The sequence below is a fragment of the Ceratotherium simum genome, chromosome 5 (genome assembly GCF_057802395.1).
Source record: "Ceratotherium simum simum isolate JZ-2026a chromosome 5, ASM5780239v1, whole genome shotgun sequence".
Taxonomy (NCBI): Eukaryota; Metazoa; Chordata; class Mammalia; order Perissodactyla; family Rhinocerotidae; genus Ceratotherium; species Ceratotherium simum.
In genome coordinates, this window is record NC_141904.1 from 23663763 (window position 1) to 23687516 (window position 23754).

At 34.1% G+C, this 23754-nt stretch overlaps 1 protein-coding gene across 3 annotated transcripts in view; it reads right to left on the reverse strand.

Moving 5' to 3' along the window:
* TBC1D5 (TBC1 domain family member 5) overlaps nt 1-23754 on the reverse strand; it is a 537118-nt gene that overhangs the window by 250071 nt on the left and 263293 nt on the right. For all 3 annotated transcript variants that reach the window (XM_087430599.1, XM_087430597.1, XM_087430598.1), the window contains 5 exons: nt 23055-23124; nt 4988-5096; nt 3470-3559; nt 3301-3375; nt 2119-2186 (listed from right to left, as the gene is read on the reverse strand). In XM_087430599.1, the coding sequence (XP_087286725.1) occupies nt 2119-2186; nt 3301-3375; nt 3470-3559; nt 4988-5096; nt 23055-23124 (412 nt within the window). The remainder of the gene's footprint in view (nt 1-2118; nt 2187-3300; nt 3376-3469; nt 3560-4987; nt 5097-23054; nt 23125-23754) is intronic.

Sequence of the window (23754 nt, forward strand, 5' to 3'; positions counted from 1 at the left end):
GAGAATGTATTACCCAAAGTAGTAAAATTATTCAAACTATTCAGCTTTTATGATTAGGCAATTTGGTAGCTTTAAAATAAGACTGACAGTCTTACCTTATAAGCTAAGTTTCTTGCGACAAAAGTATAGAGATGGCAAGGAGACTTACTCTAAATGTGGGGAGAGCCTTCTAGGGAAGAAGATCTGTAGCCTCCCCCAACTAGGCTATGAACTAGAAGGCCTCCTAGACGCCTTCCCTGAATCCCAAGTTTGCCAATTTAATTAAAATGTACTAGTGGAGACAAATTATAAGGGAAAAAAATTAGCCATATATGTGTGTTATACATACACATAGACATTTTTATAAGAAAAATACATTAAAAATATAAAACCAAATAGTTAAAAGAACACAGCTTTCAAGAAATAACACTTTCTCAAACAGCAAAGCAAAAATGTTTGAGCTAAGTAACCAAAATGATGAACAGGCTCCCAAAGCCACTCCCGAGTTGGTCTGGCTATCCAAGTTTTTTTTTCCCCTTGCCTGTTTGCTATTTCTGTTAACCCATCTGGCCCAGATGGCCTCTGAGTGCGTGACTGCCCAGTGCCATGGGGCCTCCATTTCCATTTGATAACAGTAGAGAGATTGAGTACCATCCTTCTTATTAGCCACTTCAAGCTGAAGCTGCCAAGTTTTCTAAGATAACTTCCTAGCATTTCTTAAAAGAGATAACTTTACCGCTTGGTTAGCAATATCTACTGTGCATTTTGTTTTTATGAGGGCTGTTTTACTGCCACTGATTACCTACTTACTTACATGATTGACAAGGAAATTCATTCTTTTGTTTTATTCAACAGTTATTTATTGAGTGCCTCCTGTGCACCAACACAACGGCATTCTACTTTCTGAAACCATATCTAGGGAGATCAAGCACTCCTACCCAACACCTCTGAGAGTAGCTTCCCTATAATTCATTACTCCTGGCTTAACTGGCTAACTTAAGCTCATCAAAATGATCCCATACCTCCCACGCCCCCAACCTGCTACCATTTCCAGGTATCTACAGTTTTGTTGTACTCTGAACCCATGATTCCTCTGAATTATTTTCACTTTAAAAGAGAAAATTTCATTTGTTAAATGTGTAGTATAACCATAACAGCGGTCCACGTCAGCTGATTGTTCTGTTTTTGGGACCCAGAAAGAGATGAATGTCAGAGAGCCAGGGGCTTTGACACTGTAATAGATCTAGGAGGAGCTGAACCAGGAGTGGAGCACAGGGACTCGGAAGAAGGCACTAGCGATACCCAGGACTCCACATATACCTGGCTCATCCTAGATCCTAACGATTAAATTAACTTGACTTATATTTATGTAATGGTTTATAATCTAAAGTGTAGACGTATCTAATTTATAATCTACAACAACTCTGTAAGGTGGTTACTATTATCCTCATTTTACAGAAAAGGACTGAGGGGGAAAGGACGTGCATTGAAAGGAATTTGCCCAAGATTGTAACATATGTTGCTAGAACTTACCCTAAAATCTTCCTACACAAATTCCATATACTTCTCGCTACAGGACCCAGAAAGATGAGGTGCAATATATAAAAGCTATGGATATTAACTATGTGTTAAATAAGAAACTACTCTTGCGCATGGTAAATACTGAGTAGGTTGAGAGAAGAGGTGTTTGCAAACCTGAATGGCTTCAAGCGGAAAAGAAATAAGGAAGATAAAAATAATAGTTATCATTTAAAAAGTAATTTGGTTAGAAAGGGATTCAAAGGTACAAAGCAAAAGATAAATTTTTCTCCAATATTATGACTACATAATATAACCTTAATCAGAAGCACATGACTTCAAATAATTGTTGGCAATTGAAAAACTGATTAAATATTATTTTAAGATTATCAATATTATAAATATAGTAATTTATTTTGAAAAAGGGAATACAGAAATCTATAGTTTAAGAATAGAAATCATCGTTATTATCAAAATCTGGCCAAAATAACTTTCTTATTAATACAAGTAGAATACTGCATTCAATCAAGGCTCCTCTATGGATTTTGTATTTTGCTAAAATTACAAAGAGGTAACACCAATATGAATTATTGAAAGTAACTTGTAAATAGTTGTACATACGTTCTTTTGACATCTTGTTCAATCATTGATCGAAGTTCTTTATCTTGGAAGAATTTGTTCCAAAGACTCTGAAATAAGGAGAACAATCTATTTAAAATAATCTCACACCTTTGCTTGACTTTTATGATCTATATTTAATGATTTAAATCATTAAATTTATCCTTCTCTGAGTTACCATTTCACATGGCAGATAGGAAACCTGAGATTGGAATAATTTTTATTAAAATTTAGTTTAATCTCGAAACACATCCTCATTCTAACAACAACTTTTCCAGTGATATTATTGTATATATTCTAAATTTTTCTATTATCTATATAAAGTGAATGATACTTTTACTGCTATACACCCACTACTACCCATAGCACAACAAAAAGGTGTGCTTGGATTACAGCAGGGCCATAAGCCAACTCGTCTCAACTTGAACCTGACCTGAATTCCCAACGCACTAAGATATGCAATGTTTTCTACAAAGATTGGTTTTTTAATCAAATAGATTTTTATGTAGTTTTTAAAATGTAAATTTTGTAAAGTTTTGAAAATTTCTTAACATTTTATGCTGTTATATCATAAGACTATATTATAATAACTATAGGTATCAGGAAAAGAAATGCTAGTATTATATAGTAACTGGAAAAAAATTTATGTTAGGAGGGAAACAGAAATTAGAGCAGCAATTGAAGAAGTTATACAATACCTCTAAAGCAGTAATTATTCCTAGTCTTTTCTGGAATAGGAGTGGAAATACGCCTGATCTTCCTGATTTTTGAAAACTTCTTCATAGACTTACTAGTTACTTTTCTTCTAGAAGTGAGTCCAACCAAGTGAACCCTTCTCTATTTTTATCATCAAGGAGGCTTTCCTTAGCCTCCCCACTCCCACTGTAACCTTGATAAAACAGTTCTACCCTCATCTTTATGCTCTATTTTACCCTTAGTTCTTATAGACCCTGGGACGACTCCTCTGTAAAGCCATTCCACAGAAACCCAGATCATAAACTTCCTATAACACAGTATGTACACAGCATGGAATAATTCCCATCAGGTTTTAGGTGGTATAGCATGTGGGGTAAAAAAAAATAGTTGGTATAAAATAACATTACTTTCACGGTGATTGATAACCAGTCTCAAAAGTATATTCTTATGGGCAAAAGAGGCTGAGATATAAATAAAGAGGAACTTTACCCCTTCATCCTGTGAAAGGGGATTATTGATCATCAAGTCCTGCTGCCCAACAACCTTCCTCGGGTTTGTGATGTGCTGGTAAAGACAGAAAGAAAATACATACACAGGGATCAGAGGCTACTGGACTTTAAAGCATACGTAAGAAAACATGAATTAAAGTACAACTTACTATCTCTTTAACGTTGCTATACCATGCTCTTAATTCTTTAATTCTACTTATCCACTGGCTTTTATCTTGAGGAAGAACACAAAGAAAAAGCTGTTAAGAAAAAAAATGGAAACTTTTGTAAAAATCATAAGAAGTAAAATGTGAAACTATGCCAAATAGAATCACTTGAAAATTGAAAGAGATATTCAAATTCATAATTCTCAATAAATTATATATTTGGGGATATTTAAGAAATACATATTTGGACAATTCAAAAAGTACACAAAGGCCAAAAAACAAGATCCCAAAAGCCACCCACAAAATGGAATCAACCTCCCCTCTAGATCTATATTAAAATTAACAATAAAAATTCATTGAGGTTCAAGTATAATTCCCATTTTACAGTCTTATATTAATGGGGGTGTTGGAGGTATTAACAGGCACAAGGTTTTATCAGTAATGTCAAGTTTAAGATTTGTCCTAAAACAAGCCGATAAAGGACAGACAAGAACCTGAGGACACAGCCTAAGAAGTTACAGCAGAAAATGTAATTTACAACTGGCAATCAGCTTATGAAAATAACAAGCATTCTTAAAAAGACAAATTTGATTTAATTTAGTTTAATACAGCATTAAAATAAATCTGGATTTGAGATTATTTTTAGCAAACGAAGGATACTAAAAGTTAAACAACAAGGAATGGGGGGCGCGGCACAAACATTTGTAAACGAATATTCTAGCAGCGGGTCTCCTGCCTTTACCACCTGCATCTAACAGAAGAAAAATGTATTTTAATTATTAAATCTAAATTATTAAATCTAACACTGTCTAATACATCATGTGTTCCTTACTGTCTTTACTTGCACACACTCTGTACGCTCAATTTATGCAGATAAACCCTAAAAAACTTTCAATAGAAGTCATTTTAGAAATGAGTCTGAACCTAAATTAATTCATTTTGAAAGAACAAAAAGGGACAATATTTCCAAGCAATTAAAAAGATAACTGTAGATTATTATTACTAGTTTTGGTAACCAATGGCCTCTCTTTTGGAAGGAGACTGACCCAATTTCCTTCACTTCTCCTTCTTGCTGCTTTTCGCTTTGTGTTTCTAGTAAAAGAAATATGAAAAATCTTGCCCATCTGCTATTTATGAAGAAGAAAAAAGGGAGGATGGCTAAATGACGGCACTTGATATAATAGGAACCTGAAAGTTAACCCCCCTCCACTCCTGCCCAGCCTCAAGGATTTCTGCAAAAGCCTCTGGGGAATGTAAAGGTGTTGCTTTGAATTCCGCACCATCAAATGAGATGAAAAGAGTTATTTCAAATGCCTCCTTTACCATCACCAGTTATTCAGGACTAAGGTGGTTCAACCTTATCAGTAAATGTCCTATGAAAGATAAACATGACGGCCAAAAAACCGAGAGTGAAGTCGCTTGGAAAATTCAGTGATCCCCAGCACGGGTAATCTTCCAGGGCATCAGGTAATGTGTTGATATACTGCAACCACAAACTGTAAATAAATATTTTCTTCTTACCTTCCAGCAAATGCTGCGGAACCTGCTGCTTCTCAGCTGCCCATTAATCCCCTTCTGCCTTATTGTTGCCAAGTAATTGTTGTTTACAAATAGTTCTTCCCATTCTTTCCTATATGCAAGAAACCAAAGCATGGGGATCCTTTTGTTAAAATTCTTCTGCTTGGAGAGGAGTGCTACAGGAAACTAATTTTAAATAAGTCTAAGAAATGCAACTTTTAAAACGTATATATTTAGTTGTGTACTGTTTCTGAACGCATGGCTGTCTTTTTGGACAGAGTTCTTCTGTAGATTTAATGAATATGTAGATCGCTATAATTATGCCAGCTACTGAAATTCATAATGTCTATGGAGGCTATTCCATTTCCTCTAAAATGCTGGTAGCGCAGTTCAGTAAATAAACAAGAAAAAAAAACAATATTAATGTAAGTATATGACTGCTTTAGCCATTGACAAAGATATTCTTGCTCCAAAAATACACAACAAAAAAGTATATTGTAGATTATATTGGCTTCTCACGTGAAATATCTGTTTAAATGAACCCATTTCTCTTTTATGTCAGGCTGGGTAGTTAAATATAATAGAAGACTACTTTCTTTAACTTTTAGTGCTATTTACTATTGAAATCTCTGCAACTTCTTTCTACATGATCAGTTTTAAAATTTTAACAGGTGCAGGCAAATTCGAAAAAAACATCAAAAAATTAAAAAGCCTCACTGTAAAAACTGTTAAAGGCAAGCTTGAGTACCTTGCAGTACCTATGGCTGAGTAGATAAACAACTGAAATATGCCTCCCAGGCACGCAGACACCAGGGGCCTAACACCTGTGCCTCATTAATATACAAGTAAATCTGCTCTACTGGGAAACAATTGGAAATTAATTGTCCCAAACCATTTACTGAGTTTGAATAAAGGAAGTAGACCTATATTCCCTGCATCTTGCAGCAAACTAAACATCAAGAATCATTTGTCAACAGTTGAGGCTACTGAGCACAGCTTTATGAAATTTCTCTCCGATTTCATAATGCCACAATAAACTTATAATTTAAAATTTATTATCAAAGTTGAAACCCTAGCGATCTCTTCAGAGAGCCTTCTTCAAAAGAAAGACTCTAGACCCCTCAGTCCTCCTGGGATATATACATGCAGTTGTCACTGGCCAGAGCCGACTCATTTTGAGAAAGGACAGCCTTGTGCACTATGCTGTCTTAGAGCCAGTAACGGAACCAACTGCACATGCGAAGTTTAAACACCCGACTGTGGAGCAAGCCGCATCCTCTCCACGGGGTTTTCCAGAAGAGTGGCCAAGGTAATGGTACCTTCCCTACTGCCACGAGCAGGAGAACTTCCAGTCTCAGCTCTGTAGCAGTGACCCCCGACCGCGCCAAGCCTTCTGCCAGTAGGGGCTTGTGGCTAAGTATGCCGAATGGGACACACACTCCAAGCCCATACTGGAAGAAATACATTCCTACCACCACTCCATGAAAATTTCTTACTCTCATCACTCTGTTCATAAGAGAAAATGATATTTAATTTTTATTTTAATTTGTATTTGTATCATTAGTGAAACTGAAATTTTTTCATGCTTTTAGGTCATTTTATTTCTTCTTTGTTAAAACTTCCTTTCTTGTCCTTTGCCTATTGTAAGCAGTATAGGATAGTGCTTAACAGAATGGACGTCAGAACCACACTCCTGGGATCAAAAAGGCAGCTATGCATTCAGAAACAGTACACAATTTACTAGTTAGTTACTAGCTGTGCAAGCATGGGCAACTTACTTAACCTCCCTGTGCCTCTGTTTCCTCATCTATAACACGGAATAATAACAGCATCTACCTCCAAGAATTATTATGAGGATTAAAACACATGACAAGCCCTCAGAAGGGTGCCCAGCATATCATAACATTTAAAAAATTAATATGATTGTCAATAATTATAATACTGCTTTTATTTTAGGGTGCCTTATTATTGGTCCGAGAGGAAGTTTTCATACATTAAAGACATCACACTTTTGTCTGCCATATATATGTAATTTTATCTCAATTATCTTAATTTTCAACACACTGAAACTTTTTGTTTATAATTTAAACCTAACATTATTTTCTCTTGATTTGTTTCCATTGTTTTCAAGCTTAAGTAATTCTTGGCCACTCCAAGTTCAAAGAATTGATCACTGAAATCCTGGGGTTTTTTAAAACCACTTTAGTCCATTTGTATTATCTATAATATTTTAAATACATTATCCATTTCCTAACAATTTCACATATATTATCCACATCTCATATTGTTCAAGTTTTGTTGTTATCCAGTTTTTAATAATAGTCAAAGACGAGATCAGCAATGAGTACATAAGAACATTACAGGAGTACATCTCAGAAAATTAAAGTATGTTCAAATAGCTTGTGGTCTGTGAACAGAAAGCACCGATTTCATATGTATTCTGAACCCAAAAGGAATCAAAATTTGTGAGAGACCATGCAGTCCCATGGCCTGAAAACACTACTACGTTCCAGATAAGAGAGGGGGGTGGGAGGCAACAACTCCCCCAGCCTCTTCCCAAATCAGCTCTCTTCACAGGTACCAAGACGTGGTGAGAGTAGACACAGCTGGTGGCTAGATTCATTGCCATCTTGTCAAGTTAAGCAGCCTTCTAAGGTCAAGTTACATACTACTTATGTAATGAAGGATAATTATTTGTTAGCTTAAATAAAACCCTGTGCCTTGATTACAGTGTTGGTAAAGAGAAAAGGAGACTGAGACATGTGAAATGGAAACATTATCTCTAAACTCACAATCATTTAAATTTATTCATGGGTACTTATAGTTCCAATTAAGATATAACATCTCAAACTGATGAAGAGCTCCCACAACAGAAGAACATAAAAGCCACAAGATAACCTATTAATTGTCTTTCTTTTCTATGGAATAGTGTTTCAATAATAAACTGTGATACAGAGAAAACATAATAAACATTTATTTAGTGCCTACTATGTGCTTAGCACTCTGAGATATTTAAAAAAAGGCATTAAGTTAAGGGAGTAGACAGACGGATGTGTAAACCAATAATATGATTAAGGCAAAGCATTCCTACAGCACAGAGGAGAGAAAAATAGTTTTATACGGAAAAATGAAAACTCAGTGTAGAAAATAATAAATAGTGGCACCACAGACACTGAAATGCTGCCCCAAGAACTGAGCTGTCAGAGATTCATCAGTCCACAGAGAACAAAATGCTGACAACTTTAGCTCTTTGAGGGGAGCTAGACCAAAATAAAAGATTTTACAATCACAAATACGAATGGTGGACTACTGAACTCAGGCAAACATGAGAAAAGAATAGTAAGTATTGAGGAGTCAGTAGTGGAATTTTTAGGTTTAATTAACAAAAATAAAGAAAACGTAGTTGCTTAACTTGGTCTTACATAAAAAAATATATAGTGTGTCTATAATAAAAAAAATCTGGCAATGATGCTATTAAAATACTAAAAAAATCCATTTATGTTATAAAATATAATATTTTAGGTAAATAATTTTTAACTTCTACAACAACCCTCCTAGAGTGTATATTTTAAACTCTCTTTATGGACGAGGAAACTAAGGCTCAGAAAAATAAGTTGTCAAGAGACAAAAGGAATGAGATGAGGAAAAGCATCTTCTGGAACAACATGGAAGACAATACTAAAGGGAAACATGATACTTCAGACAACAAAAGACAAAAATGGCCTCTGGCAACAAGGAAGATAGAAAGTGACCTTATATTTTCTTCCTTACATTTTTAGTTTTTGAACATCAAGTCCAAGGGTATAGAGATAAGTTTTCACCAGCTGGACTGAGAAGGTAAGTCAACAGCTGCTGGGAGTGGTTAAGAAGCACCAGGCACATTCAGATGTGTAAACACCTAAAATGGAACAGACTAGAGACCTGGGCCTTAAGAACTCTCTTGACAAAGCACTAGTGCCATCTGGTGACAACTACTCTGCCTTGCAGGCACTGGGTCCCTGAAATCATAACCAGCATCTAAGCAGGGAGGGGGAGGGAGGGGCTGGGAGGGGTCAGTTTCATTTCTCAAGCCCATGTTAATGGATTAGTAGTGGCTGTCTTGGAAGCACTGTGTTGAGAAGGATTCTGAGCCTACCTCTGTGCTCCTCAGAAAAGAAAACTGAGTGATGAAAAATGTCGGCCATGAGCGTCACAATCATTTCTAAGTAAATGAAATCAACTTTTGTAGCAGCAACTGATGCCTTCTCTCTAAGAAGACCTATTTAGATAGTTAAGCCTCCTGCAATGGCTTTTATTTTTTTTTGATATGGAAATCAACTAGAATATGCAGTGAATAAATATAGCTGATGATCATAGGGAGATATCTATTTCTAATTACATATTTTAATGTATTTCCCCAAGATATGCAAATAAAATTAGTATGAAACTAGTTAGTACCTTCTAAATTTAATTGTTTAAATACTTTTGTAACCTAAATAATGCATAGATGACTTAATTATGTGGCAGTTCTGGACTAGACGATTTCTGAATCATTGTTCCAAATGATGATACACTAAGAGAAAACATTAATTTATATTGTATATTTTGTATAACAGTTTCTACTCCATTTTCAGGCATTATTTGGACAGTGAACAACGTCTCTATGGGGCTAACTAGAGAAACCCAAACAACTACAATAGCTGAAAAGAGTTCAAAGACTACATACAGTTTAGCACTGAGGATCTCCAAAACTAGGATAAGAGGAGCTACTTTGGTTTTTACTGATAATGAAATTGCTGAGTGGAGCAGAGAAAGGATTTTCACCCTGGGGAAGTTCAACAAGTCACAGAATGAGGGAGGTGACAGGGAGGAGACACGTTTCTGGCTGTCAGGGAGGTGTGGTAAGGGGGTGTATGGTAAAGGAGCTCTCAGAGATGACCCTGCAGTTCACAGGTCAGCCAGTTAACCATGATCATCTCGTTTTTGAGATTTCACTAGTGTAACAGTAGAACTAAAGGCCAGGGCAAGATGAAGGTGATCTTCAAGCAGGATAAGATTAGAATTAGACGGGAAGAATATTTGAAGGTGAGGAAGCACAAGAAAACTGAACCTGATGCAAAACGGTTTATACAATTTTATAATCTTAAAGGGCACACCAATATTCAAAAAAATTGCCATATTAACTGTGATCATATTTGTTTTATCAAATGCAAAGGGAAAAGGACACAAATTTTTAAATCTGTATAGAAATATATTAGTGAAAGATTTCTACCAATGAAAGGACTGTACCATAATTCCAATATTCCACGTAGAAGAGTATGTACCTTTATACCACTTTAAAGGTATGATTTTAAAAATACTATCCATATAGAACAAGGAACATCCAACTTAAAAATCAATGGAAATATGAGAAGCGTAAATTAGGTGTGTCAGCACCAGACTGTAACATGTGGCACCAGATACGGTAAGCTACAACATTAGGACTGCAGGTGCCAAGATCAACCAGATAAATACTGATGTTATCTATAATTACCTCATTTTTAGCTTAAATCACAGGTAATGAGGGAACTCAGAGACTCTAAAAGGCAATTAGAAACTGTACTGGCTTTTTTGCTTCGTGTATCAGGAATTTTTAAAAACTTACTTTTATTTAAAGCTTTTTTTTCCATAATGAAACATCAGGGCATATCACTTATACATATATAAATAAATATAAAAACAGAATGCACAATTACTTACAAGCTTAAAATGCATTTCTTCCTATGTCTAGGTGAAATATGTTCTCATATGATGAGGATCCATTGAAACAAAGGCAACAAATAGTTCACTGTGCGGAGCTTTGTTAAAATTAATTCACACTGATGTTTTGATTCGGGTTTGGACTTAATTTTGAATTGAGAAATCTCGAGCCTCCACCTCAGTATCCACAAGGACACAAAGAACTGAGTGACCAACAGTTTTGGACTGTCAGATATACTAATATTTTTTTAATGTATTATTTTCTTCAAAATATAGTGTTTAAAAGCTTCCAAATTCAGGGTCATATTAAAGTAGATAACCCCAATAAATACACTTTTAGACAAGGAATCAATAAAAGATGCATCCCAAGGTTATAAAAAATTAAGCACATAATAAAAGGCCATTATATCACTAATCAAAGAATCAGCATTTAGAAATGAGATGAGAAAAGGATCCTGTACTAGACAATCTCTACGAAGGTTGTCTGAAATGAATATATTTTATGTTCCATAGTTTACTGACGTTTCTTACATAATGAATAAGTAAGGAAAAATCCCCTTCTTGAGACACCTCCCTGCAGACCTTCTTTGTATCTCCACCTCACCTCACTTAATTTGATATTTATGATAACTAGCATGGATTTGATATCTAACTTTCTATATGATCAAGAATTTGCCACACAGTCTATAATGTAAACAGTACTGTAAGGGAAATACTTATAAAATTGAGAACAAATTATTTTTCAGTAATTTAGAAACAGGCATTTATTTAGCAAAATCTTATGTCCTAACTGAAAGTCAGTCCTATCTCTTACATCATGTTTTCCATAACTGGGCTAACTTACAGGGTATTACACATATAGAAATACATGTACACTTGAAATAAGTACTTCCTCTTAAAAAGATTTAAATGGATTATATTTTCACTGAATCCATCCGTCATTGACAACCTCTAGATCAGCACTATCCAACAGAACTTTCTGAGATGACAGAAATGCTCTATACCTGACCGTCCAATGTGGTAATCACTAAACACATGTGGCTATTAAGCAGTTGAAATATGGCTTGTGCAACTAAAGACCTACATATTTTATTTTATTTTAATTAATTTAAACCTAAATTTACATAGCTTCATGTCGCTAGTGGTTCCTATATTGGACAGCGAAACTTAAAAGAGTGTTTTAAGGATGAAAAACCATTCATATATACATTTCAATTTTTAAAGTAACAACTATAACGGTTCAAGGGATATAAAGATAAATATATACATGATATATACTTACATAGTATTATTGGGGAAAGAAGACAGATATTTGTTAAAAGTTAAACAATACAAGTGGTTAAAAAATCAAGGTAATTCCATCAGATGGAACACAGTATATAACAAATTCTAAATGAATGATGCTACTACTAAGACCAGTTATAGACGTAATGGGTTTTGTTTTCTTTTTTGTCTCTATCTTATTGCGTCTCCCTGTCTGTGTTTGTCTCTAACACCAGACATCTGTCCCCAGCTTCCTTCACCTCCCTCTTCTCGTGTACACACATGTAAAAGGAAAGCATATCTTTAGTGATGACAGTGATACATCTATAAGTTACCAAAAATAATGCTGGAAAGAACTAGATCCAATATGTGGATCATGAGCCTAATATAACCACGCTTAGCAATAGACTGGCTCAAAGATCCAGGAAATGGTAATTTAAGATTAAGATAAATGAGCCATGTGATAAAATAAACATTAGTTTAAGGTCAGTATGTACTTTATAATTGGTTTGGATTAACGTACCTGGAAAAAACTCTTAAATGGGCCTCTGAAAAGGTAAGGAAATATCCCTCACCCAAGGGTTACTAGAAAATTTCACTGTTTTATAATTAAAAAGTTCACTAATTTTTAAAAATCCCATGCTTGAATACCTCATTTACCCAGCATGATGAAAAGCCAATGTATGTCACATAAGTGATTCTTTTTTCTCAACACAAAAATGTTGCGAATTCCAAAACGTTTCTAAGACATAAAAAAAATTTTGTCCACATGTGGTATATGTTCGGAAAATGCATGGCTCTTTGCCCCTAGGTTAAATAACTCCCCACTGTTTTGCTTTTGGGGTTTTCTATTCTGTATTTGGTGGTAATTCTCTCATGACCATTGTTGCCAGGATATCGGCTACTAATTCGTATAATGATTACATATTAGCGTTTAGAAATCCTAAATCTGTACCCGTCTGTCACGGGCTCAGTTTGTCCTTTTTAAAATAAGGACAACAAACTAGACTTGAAACTGTTATACACTCTAGCCTATTTCAACATCATAAACTATCATAATCTTTTTTAATTAAAAAAAATGAGAAACAAGACTCAGTGGAAGCAGAGCAAGGACTGGAAGGGCTCTCCTGCGACTAAATGTACTTTAATGAACAAACTTTTTGGCCGTTCTAATGTTTTCCCTCTATTTCCAAGTTTCTGATTATATTCTAGTTGGCTAATCCCCTTCTATTAATACTGGATATTGGGAGTGGGAGAGAAAAGGTTGAGGGAAATGCTAAAAAAACCAAGTCAGGGTGTGGAGACCTAATCTGAGTCTGCACTCTGTTTCCCATGTAGGCTAGAACACCAATGGGAGTAGCATTTTTATTACTGATTTTTTAAAACAGTTGCTCCACATGACAGTGGAAGATGAACCATTTTCTCATGACCTCCTTGTCCAAATTAAATTATGTTTCATAAAAAGTCCTGTGTTAGGAAGAAGTATTCTCCACTGTTGAAATTTTATATTACTTGAAAGTTCATCTACTTTAAAAGAACCCAAATCTAGTCCTGACTTTATAAAAGGCCTTCTGTTATTTTCTTATTTGCTATTCTGTTATCCACACCCTCAATAATTCAGATATTCCCAAAATCTGAAAAATTTATGACCACAAAAAAATTAATGACCACAGATATCTTTATATGAACCAAAGAGATGCCTCCAAAAACCTGTTACATGGAATGCTACTGTAAAATTGAAAATTAGCACCATAAGAAAATTCTCATTTTTCCACAGATCCTTTAAAAATATTATGATTGGGAACGGCATTTAGAGATATAAAGGCAGGAAAATGGGGTTCCTTCTCTAGGGTCCATCAGCAGCCCATGTGGCAGTGGGAGAAACAGGCACGGGAGCTGAGTTAAAAATGCCAAACAGCCCACTCTAGCTTTATTTATTTATCCTACTCCCTCCACCCTCTCCCACATCGCTCATGTAGAAAAAATGGTCCGTGTTCAACCTACATGGTCAGAATAACAAGGAGAGAAGCAGGCTGTGGGTGTGGCCCCTTGGTATGGTGAGAGAAGGGCAAGAAGCAACAGCAGTTACTTCAGAGATTATGAACTTATTACTGTGGACTGAACAAAACCCAAATAACATGAGGTCTCTGCCTGGTTCAATGATAGGAGAGCTCTGCTGCTCACGAGAACTTTAAGATCTAGAAGCATATTTAAAAATTGGAATGAGAGTTAAGAGATGGTGTTCAACCGTCTTGTTTCACTTCAAATGAGTTGCGAGACTTGGGCATGTCATCTGAACTACTTTTCTAATCTGAACAAGCAGCTTTAAATACAATCTTTGAAACTCCTTGAGAATACGTCAACCAGACTAAACTACTTCTATATCTATCCCAGAACATTGCATCTATAATCATGGAATGAAAACTATGTCCATATGTTCAGATGATACTAGGACGTCTTTTAAATTTCAAATATTCTCTCATTAGCAGGCTATTTTTTATTCCATAGCTGCTTTATTGATTTTTCCCATATTTCTAGGCATATAATATTCATTCTCAATTGTATCATTATCAACTATTTCATACGATTTTGTGAGATGTGAAGATTCACATTTTCAGCTCTCAAACTTCTTGATCATTGATTTAAAAATATCAAATATCTATGATACACTAAAATCTAAAACTTTAATATTGTCAAAATAGCAGTTCATGCAAAGTAAAAATGTCATCACAAAGAAACAAATATATGTAAATACTTATGTTGTATGGGTCACTTTAGTTGTCTTTCTAGGTAAGGGCATAATTTTGTCACTGACAAATATAAGGCCAATCAAATCTATCTGTTCTAATAGTGCAAAAAACCCAAAAAGAATGCATTGCTAGAGAGTAGAAAATGAAGATTGTCTTTGTTCATATCGTTGACCTCACAGAAAACTTCTGTCCCTCTAGAATGTCTAGCAAAACATCTTCCTCCTTCCCACCACCCACCACCTACCCCTCAATTTTAACAACTCCATCTGATACTCCCCCAATTCTTGGTAAAATGCCCTCATTATAACACCAATCCTTATCTATGTTAGCTACTTCCATGTTTGTCTCCTCTTCTAGATCATGAATGCACCAAGGGCAGGGTCTGTGTTTTATTCTTCTTTGGGTCTTGGAGGTTTAGCACACTGCCTGGCCTGTAATGCATGTACAATCAAGATTTGCAGAATGATCGAAAATATGTTAGCTCTCTTGAACCAAAAAAGAAAAGAAAAGATACAAACAAAAAGCACTTGTGAAAGCTCTGGATTAGAAAAAAAAAGAAAAAAAAAAAAAAAAAAAAAAAGGATTACTAACCACGGCTACTTTCTCCCAAAAGGCAAGGTAATTTGATATAGAAAATAGACAAATATTGAATATCAATTTTTAATAAAATATTCTATGAAAATTTCACCCTTAAACTATACCTTTGAGATTTACAAATTGTCCATCAAATCAAAAATCAGAAATTAAGCATTACATAGAGCTATGTAACTATAAAGCAGACCAATAAGTAATAAGCAAGCTATTCATAACATGTTTTAAAAGATTTATAACTTTTCACTTTTAAATTCTAATTCTATGCATTATTTTCTCAAATTATAGATGCAGTAACACACTTCAACACTACCAACCAAATATTTAATTGATTTTGTCTATTTCACCACTAAACCTAAAAAGCACAGCATGTGAATATACATTACAAATAGTGACCCATGGGGCCAACAGGGGGCCATTTCAGCTGGGAATAAACACCAGGGGAAAGTGTGTCCTGGGGAAGAACTCTCTGTGCTGACTGACTCAGAGCAGCTTATCCTCATCTTTCAAATGTATGCCCGTTTTTTCAAAGATAAACATTTACACAGCCTTGGATGACTGGAGCTTGCAGCTAACTATGTAAATAAACAAATATGAAAAAAAAATTTCCCCTAAAGCCTGGCTACAGATAATAAACAGGTTTTGAAGGGGTTTCAGAAGGAAAAGAACTCAAACAGTAACATGTATCCTGAAGACAGTTTAGGTTATGTTAATTTAGGGCTGTAAATGCAAACAAACCAGTTAATATTTAAAGAGAAGGTAACATTTTCAGAGCCTTAACTGATCAATACTTAGTTCAGACAGATTGTATATAACAAGAAGATACTGACCAGTTCCACTATCAGAAAAAATAAAAAAGTTACTTCAAGAAGATATAGTCATTACTGAAATGTGATATTTTTTCTTCTCTCAAATGTGGCTCCATTATGGAGATAACAATAAAAGGTAATATTCTGATTTTGGTTTCTGGAAAATGCAAAGGTTACACATTTTTGCTCTCTGAAATTACTGTTTAACTTATAAAGTTGTGGTGCTACTTGACCAAATATGGAAACAAGAAAATCTGATAATGAGATTGTGAGGCTAAATACAAGTATGGGTTTTATAAATATTCCCCCTATACAATCTATAGGTAATTGTAGATAATGGTAGATCTGATCTTTTATAGATAACTGTAGATCTGATCCTTAAATACTCATTTCTTGCCACTTTAGAACTGCATAGATTTTTTAAAATACTTTTCTGAGACAAAGGACAACTTTGTTAGGTGAAAAAGTTGATTAAAATAAAGGAAATTTTAGAAAAGAGAGAGAGAAAGGAAAGGTGAGGAAACTAGTACTTGTTACTTACTATGTTAGGTCACTGGGCCAGGTGTTCTATAGATTTGCAGGTATGCTCCCTACAACTCTATGATATAGGAGCTGTTAACATTCCCCTATTACAAATGAGGTAACCAGGAATCAGAGAGGTTAATTACTTTGCCTAAGGTCATACAGTTAGCAAGTGGTGGAGCTAGCATGTAAACCTTAGTCTGTCTTATTTCTGTGTGCTTTTTCCAAATGTTTCCCTAAATCGGGTGTTTATTCTTAAGAATTTATGGAGTTTGTGTCATATAATTACATAGATTCTCAACAAAATACAGGCAACACATTAAAGTGAGAAAGGCAATGCTCTAAGAATTAGGAAAGAAGCTCTAATTCTAGACCCTCTTTTCTCATCTATTTACTAAATAATGTCCTGGAAAAATAACAAAAATGGCAAGTCCTTAAGAATTTAAGATGACTGGGTAGTGGAGGAGTGAGATGGGGAATTCAGGCTGGTCTCGATTATCTTTAATATATGTTATGGACTGAATGTGTCCCCCCAAATTCATATGTTGGATCCTAACACCCAATGTGATGGTATTTGGAGGTGGGGCCTTTGGGAGATGATTAAGTCGTGAGGGCTGAGCCCTCATGAAAGGGATTAGTGCCCTTACATAAGAGGCCCCCAGAAAGCTCTCTTACCACTTCTTACCATGTGAGAAAACAGTGAAAAGACTCTGTCTATGAACCAGGATATGGGCTCTCATCAAACACCAAATCTTCCAGCACTTAATCTTGAAGTTCCCAGCCTCCGGAATTGTGAGAAATAAATTTCCGTTTTTTATAGCGGCATGAATGGACTAATACAGTATAACTTTCAGCAATTAAATTATTCTATGACTCCATATTCTTAAAAATAACAGGTTAACAAACATATCATTCTAAGAACATAACCAGAACCCAGACTTCTAAATTTTAAACCCAAAGTATGCTTTTGCCCTATTATCTCTACTCTAATATTTCCAATCACTGCTTCATTGTTATTTCAAGAGACATATGACCTTCTTACATACAAATGGGAAAAAAAGGTATTATACCAAAAATAAATGTTAATGATGGGAGCATATTTCCCACATCCTCCCAAATTATTGATTATATGTAAATAGGATACATAAAAATCTATGATAAAACTTGAAGCCTAACTTTTAAAATTTACTCAATGACTAAAGAGAGTTCAAATTAATGTATTTTTTTCTTATTCAGGAAAAGACTTAACTTTTAGATTCAAAAAGCTAAACCAACTATAATTTTTTTTTAAATTTTTTACCAACTTAAACAGCCTTTGACTTTGTGGGCTATAGAACATACCAACTTTGGAAGCTCTGATCAATATCAAGAAATTATAACACCACCACTTTAGAGTCAAGTTGTGTTTTATTTTCTTTCCTTAAAAAGAAACAAAATGAAATATATAAAGGGAAAAAGTTCTCTTTATTTCTTCAACAAAAATTCTTTTGAAATATGAAATACAGTATTTCTTTAGAGGGAAAAAAATGAAAAGCCAAAAAGTATGAATATTTCTTAATTTAAAAAAACATAAATAATGTATAGTTTATAAGTATTCAATGTCTTTATGAGTTTTTCAAGTCTCAGTTGTAGGATTTACTAATTCAAAAGACACACAAGTATTCTGCAATCCTTTTTGCATCCAAAAACTTTTGCTTTTTAATTCAACACCAGGATTTCTAACTAAATTATTACAATCTTTGTTTATTCCTATTACTTGTAACTGAACAACCATTGGTTGTTATTATTTTGAACTGTGTCTCTTGGAGTCAACATTTCATTTACAAAGTATTATTTGAAAATTATCCAATTGTCAAAATCCAGAAGATAGTACATTTTTCCTAATGGCACAGCTTGGGAAATACACTCAGAAATGGTAACGTGAAATTAAATTGTAAAAATAATCAGGGTAGACTACATGATTTACTACTATATACACAGAATCTAGAAAATCAGGGGAAAACATACAAATTTATTTAAAAATAAGCTACAATGATTTATATTCTATCCTATGCCCTTTATACAACACCAAGATAATATCTGAAAATTAAGCAATATTTTGAGTTTCCCAGAGAATGCCAAGAACTGGTCTGAGTTTTCTCTAACTAAATTAACTATTAAACCAATGGATTTTAACAGGGATTTGTGACTACATAAACACAACCTAAATCTTATAAAAAATCAGGCAAAAATGAAATTATTTTCTATTTCTATATAATTTGGAATTACAACATTATACTTAAAAAAACATTACATTGACTCAAAAACCATATAGACTTCCTATGAACTTTTGTAGAAAGTTATAATTTGATCAATAAAGATATTCAGAAACATAGAGTAAAAAAAGTAAAGTTTAAAAATGTTCACCTTCAATTTATTTCATAGGTCACTGTTATACCATCTAATAAGATAATTAAAAACATGCAAGCAGCTGGTACTACAGCTAAACAGATTAATGTAATAGTCTGTAGTCATATGTGCTGGCAAGGGGCTCGCTTCTTTGGAGAGGAGAAGGTCAGCTGCCCTTGGGAAGAGGAGGGGGCTGGCAGAATATTCCTTCTACCCTGTGGCCCTGTGCTACAATCACTAAGTTAAACATCTACTGCAAACTGCTGATCAGCAAAGCACTCCTCTTCTTTCATACCCAGCAAGGGTCTCTCAGTTGTAATGGTTAAATAAGAAATAGAGAAAGCTCATAATAATCCGACAGAAAACATTAACATTGGTCTTTTAAAAGTACAAGATATATTGCATAAATCAATAATATCTTCTCAATTCTTATAAATTTTCCATTTTAACACGTCATCTGCAAACTAGATGGGAGATATACAATCAAATTTTAACAAAAACTTCCAAAACAAGATCTGGTCTATTACCGGGGCATAATATAACAATCACACTGGTGCCTCAGGAGTTAAATGCAGCTGTACCCCACCTGAATCAATGAAGTAAACCACAAAAGACACACATCCAAAGTAAAACCTCAGAGACTAAGAAAAACAAATCTATGAGCATTAGGCACATAAAGCTATAGTTAGGCTCCATCAATTGTAAATTTCAAAATTTATCGGTCAAAATTCCAAAAATCCATCTCTGAACTTATACTAATAGTAAAACATCTTCCTTTTACCTTTACTATGTGTACAAATTTATTATACAAAGGCAACCTAGAATACTGTATCAGAGATTGAGAGTTTCAAGCCTCAGGTTAAGCTTGCTCTTAGCTCCCTTTCTGTTAACACAAGTAGTTTTCCTGTAAGACACATTTTTCTTTTATCTTCCTTTTGGTGTCTCTGTATTAGAGCACTGTAAAATAACTTCTACAATACCAGAAGTTAACGATGATGACAATGATGATGATGACATCGACTGGAAGATAAAAGCAGCTAATATTTATTCAGCATTTACAACATGACATTACCCCATTAACTCCTCAGAACAAGTGTGTTTTATTAGTCCCACTTTAAAGGTGAGGAAACTGACGCTAAGACTTGTCCAAAGTCTCCATAGTATTTGGAGTCAGGATTTGAACCAACTCACTATGTTTAGATATTGCTAACAAACAAACAACAACAACAAAAAACAGACTACACCCTCTTGAAACTGATAATCTAAGATCACAATAATACAAATAATGAGAAGAATATTAGATTTAGGTGACCAATTTAATACTGAATTCAAAAGTTAGTAAAACCTCAGCATATGCTATAAAAGGGTACATGTGGTGGAGGGTTAGGTGAAGACTAAGGCAACAAAGTTGCCAGTTTACAAGAGGTAAGCACAAAAGAATTAATAAAAATAATGCCATGACTCTGCATTTAGATTTTCAAAAGGCTTCATTTTACACATTTCATCTCAGTCTTTAAAACAATTGTAAGAAGGAAGCAGGTTAGATATCGTAATGTCCATTTCATAGATGACAAACTAAGGCTAATCATTATCCCGGACACAAGCACGTACAGCTTGAGTACGATGGTACTAGGCTGACAGCCAGAAGTGTCCAACTGTGCAGAAAGTCAAGATTTCTAAGGCAGAAATGTTCCATTTTAACAAATGTTAGGCTAAAGGATGTTTGAGGGTTGGAATATTCGCATTTTTCCAATAACCTATTTCCAGTTAGTTTAAAAGAGCTATGATGGCAACAGAAAAATAATTTTCATTTTCAAAAGTGAATTTTACTGACAATTCTGTTACCATTTTAGTGTGATTCTGCAACAATTCCTAGGTTTTATCAGTTAACCTTAATATGAAAATATACCCCAGAGCTGTGCTTCTATGAATTCTGCATTTAACCCAAGTGTCAAATTCACAAGTAAGCTCATTATGTTGTAAGAGCTATTGCCTACTGAGTAGAAAAATATTCATTTCACACCTTAAATACTATAATACTATTTAATAACAGCACTGGCCTGCCAACTATTAAAAGCTCGTTTTTGTATACTGTACTACCTGAGCTTTTTATCTTGCCTTTTTAATTACAACAATAAATTAATATCCTAACAGTACAACACTGACAGGCATTGATTAAAACTGTATTAGTTAACAACATTAGTATTTATTGTGCAAAGTTGCATTAGGAGTTCATTTTCAAAGTACAATTATCATTCGATAATACTAAGATACTTTAATCTTCAAACTATTCAAGAACAAAATAAACTACAAGATAATACCGTGTCTTCACATTAACATATTTCTCTTAACTTTATATTATGTCCATTATTTACTATAATTAGCTAAACTATAAATGTAATTGTAAAATATAATTCACCAAAAAAATTTATATACATATGAATTTTCCTTCCTTTGAAATACATCTTTATTTTCCTTTTGCCTTAGTTATTTTTTTATTGTATTTATATCTAGTAATAATATAACCACCATAGATTTCACATATATTATCATATTAACATTCCTCAGTTACATGCCAAATCATGAACATTATTTAACTATCTTTTATATTTACTTTTTTTTTTGTTTTGGTGTGACCAGCTGTAACATGTTCAGACAGAGGATCCTACCTGTTATTTAACATGCCAAATTCCAAGCTTTATATTACACCTCAGCACTAAAAGGATTTGGAGAATTCCACCATTTATAAGGTGGGATGGGTACAGTGAAATTTAGTGACAGTATATGAGCTTTACCGCTGTGATAATACGCTTCTAGAACACCATGGGAACATGAGCCTTTTGTAGTATCCGTGACACTTGAACAACTGATTATTTATACAGACCCCAACTGGCACAAAATAAAGATGTCAAGTGTTTCAATTACCATCTCACTTCTGGAATTCATAAACAAATTGTAAAAACTTTCACATTTACCACATTCTTATTAAGTGCTTCCTGTATACAAGGCCCTACTCTAGATGTTAAAAGCTTGCCTGGGATCTGAAGAAACAAATGACATAGTTTCAATTAGGGATACAGAATATGTACTCAAAAATATAAAGATTCTAAGCCTAAATTCCATATTTATTATATAAAAGGAGTTACAGCTTATTATTCAAATGAGTTTCCAAGTGTACAGTGGCTCTTGCATATAATTTATAGTGTCATTACACAAATATCAGAACTAATTAACCATAAAGACAATATATTTCAACTAAAGTGTTTCTTCAAGAATCTGCCTTACTATCTATAACGTCAAAATGTATTATTATCGAATTTGTACTTTTTTTCTCTGAAAGAAAACCACCTAGTTCTTACATCACTTTGGTTCAGTATATGAATTTTCTAACTTTACTGAAAATACTTTAATCTTTCTTCTTCCTAGATTTCCCTGTTACGAAGGGACAAAATCCATAAACATTTACTTAAGCAACTTCAAGTTATAAGGAGAATATTAACAAAAGACTAGATAAAATACATGTTTTCTTAACAAGTATATCCTTTTTTAAAAATCACTAATTGAGACATAACTGCCGTGTTTGCTGAAGAGCCAAACGGGATAGTAACAAACAGCATGTAACCACGGATTACATTTTATACTCTCTTAGATGCTCATCAGCAGTACACTCCATTTTAGCAGCAAACTTAAACAAAAGGAAGCCTTTAATACTGTAACAGATATACTGGAAAAACAAAAACAAAACATGGATTATAATGAAGCTTAATACTACATGTGCATCCATTCCAATTATTCTACTCTGAGATAACAGATATCTACAATAAGTCCATTTACTCAAGAACTCAGAATGTTACATTTTCCGTTACTCAGTAAGTCTGCAGAACAATTGCATCTCACAATAGTCTTTACATTTGTCATATTTTTAAAGCACAGGTAACAGTTTCTTACTACTCTAAAATTAGAAGTCTGTAAGATTAGGTATCTTGTAATTACCCTGTAATATTATGTATCTATGTATTCATCACCTACCTATAGGAATTAAAAGTCCCATCAGAATCTAAAGTAGAACTTGTTCTTCTTCCATTTTTATTTGAATCTCCTGGAAAAGAAAATTTAAAAACACTGAAATAATGGAGATTATGAAACTGAGTATTTCAGTTGAAAAGCTATGGTGTAACAGCTCTATGCAGTATATTGGGTCAAAAAGCATATATCCCCTTATCCCTCCCCCAAATATCTTTTCTAATCAGAGCCCTTTAGGCAAAAAATTCATTTTGATGCTTAAATATAAACCAACACCACCACCCTAACTTAGATAGGAATACTACCAAAGTAATTGCTAATAGGAACAAATGAAGTACAGTACAGACATTTTCTTCTTACGAATCACAGACAAAACCAAAATTTATAAACCATTTAATCATACATTAATGTTTATAACAAAGGGCAACTTTTTGTTAGTGCCCTTCGTTTATAATCAGCCATCCTGACCACTGGTACAGTCAAAAGAGAGCAGGCAGATATCTGATCTGGACGTTTTCCAGCCTCCAGTTCTCCACTCTCTAGGAATTTGGTATGTAGAGAGTTTTAGTAAAACAGAAAGCAGACTTAAGAGGTGGTGATCAAGAATGCATTCTAATAAGCTTTTAATATACCTTAATATTCTTCCCAAAACTTTATGTTTTAACTGTGGGCAAAAGTTCAGCAGTTTAAAAAATGAAAAAACAAC